Source organism: Lottia gigantea (genome assembly GCF_000327385.1).
Source record: "Lottia gigantea unplaced genomic scaffold LOTGIsca_52, whole genome shotgun sequence".
Classification (NCBI taxonomy): Eukaryota; Metazoa; Mollusca; class Gastropoda; family Lottiidae; genus Lottia; species Lottia gigantea.
The window spans coordinates 129127-130949 of record NW_008709781.1 but is presented as its reverse complement, the minus strand read 5'-3'; the positions used below and the strand labels follow the sequence as shown (position 1 = coordinate 130949).

The following is a 1823-nucleotide window of genomic DNA, read 5'->3' as shown; positions in this document are numbered from 1 at the left end:
ATATACTCTCCTCCATATTTTCTTGGTGGGTTTGGGCTCCTTTATGGGTGGGGAGAAGTAGATGGTTCAACCAGTCCCTATGGCAGTTGAGCTATTGTGTTTGTCATCAAGGAATTCTTCTCAAAGAGTCCACATAGCTTATATTGTTTATCACACTGTGTGATAAATAAGCCGTCTTCAATGCCTAAATGACAGGAAGTCCAAAGGCCAATAACAAAAAAGTATAGTGATACAGAGATACGGTTTAAAATATTCGACTTTCGCCAATGTCCGGTTTCACGAGAAAATGCTTTTACTGGCAGAATGGCGGGAACTGTCTGTAGAGAAATCTATTTTTGGAAATCAAAATATAACAAAAAAACAATAAAAGATTTTATATACAAATTCTGGATAAGATCAAATTTATTGAATCTTTTTAAAGATGGAAAGATACAAATGATAACCTCTGATGTATGTTGTATTGCAATGAGCAATTATAACAAAATATGAGATGAGAGGGGGGAGGGTGATGATACAGGGTCGGGCTGACTCGGGGTAGGGCAGGATGCAGCTGGTGACAATGTACATTCAATAAATGTATATACATACAATATATAACTTGAGAGTAACAATAATGGTAGTTCAGGGATTTGACAACAGACAAATGACAGGCCTCAACATAAACATATAATCATTATTAACAAAATTGTAGTTGGTCTGCATGCACATAATCAGTCTGTATATAGTAGTAATCGTCAGACAACTGGACTATTTCAGTCTGCGAGTAGTAGTAATCGTCAGACAACTGGACTATTTCAGTCTGTGTATAGTAGTAATCGTCAGACAACTGGACTATTTCAGTCTGAGTATAGTAGCAATCGTCAGACAACTGGACTATTTCAGTCTGTATATAGTAGTAATCGTCAGACAACTGGACTATTTCAGTTTGTGTATAGTAGTGATCGTCAGACAACTGGACTATTTCAGTTTGTGTATAGTAGTAATCGTCAGACAACTTGACTATTTCAATCTGAATATAGTAGTAATCGCCAGGCAACTGGACTATTTCAGTTTGTGTATAGCAGTAATCGTCAGACAACTGGACTATTTCAGTCTGTGTATAGTAGTAATCGTCAGACAACTGGACTATTTCAGTTTGTGTATGGTAGTGATCGTCAGACAACTGGACTATTTCAGTCTGTGTATAGTAGTAATCGTCAGACAACTGGACTATTTCAGTTTGTGTAGAGAAGTAATCGTCAGACAACTGGACTATTTCAGTCTGTGTATAGTAGTAATCGTCAGACAACTGGACTATTTCAGTCTATGTATAGTAGTAATCGTCAGACAACTGGACTATTTCAGTCTGTCTATAGTAGTAATCGTCAGACAACTGGACTATTTCAGTTTGTGTATAGCAGTTATCGTCAGACAACTGGACTATTTCAGTCTGTGTATAGTAGTAATCGTCAGACAACTGGACTATTTCAGTCTGTGTATAGCAGTTATCGTCAGACAACTGGACTATTTCAGTCTGTATATAGTAGTAATCGTCAGACAACTGGACTATTTCAGTCTGTGTATAGTAGTAATCGTCAGACAAATAGAATATTTAAGTCTGTGTATAGTAGTAATCGTTATACAACTAGAATATTTCAGTCTGTATACTAGTATAGTAATTAGTTAAGACTTTTTCATTCTTTATACAAAAGTAATTGTCAGACAACTGGACTATTTCAGTCTGTAAACAGAAGGAATCGTCAGGCAATTAGAGTCTGTGTATAGTAGTAATAGTCAGAACTATTTCAAACTGTATACAGAAGTAATCGTCAGTCTACTGCACT

General features: G+C 36.3%; 1 protein-coding gene across 1 annotated transcript; it reads right to left on the bottom strand.

The window, feature by feature from the left end:
* Nucleotides 1-358: 358 nt before the first annotated feature.
* LOTGIDRAFT_219155 (hypothetical protein) lies at nucleotides 359-1487 on the bottom strand (the record flags this gene model as incomplete). The annotated part of the gene is made up of 2 exons (XM_009062566.1): nucleotides 359-952; nucleotides 995-1487. A coding segment is annotated over one exon (184 nt), but the record flags the coding sequence as incomplete, so codon positions are not given.
* Between the last annotated feature and the right edge of the window lie 336 nt (nucleotides 1488-1823).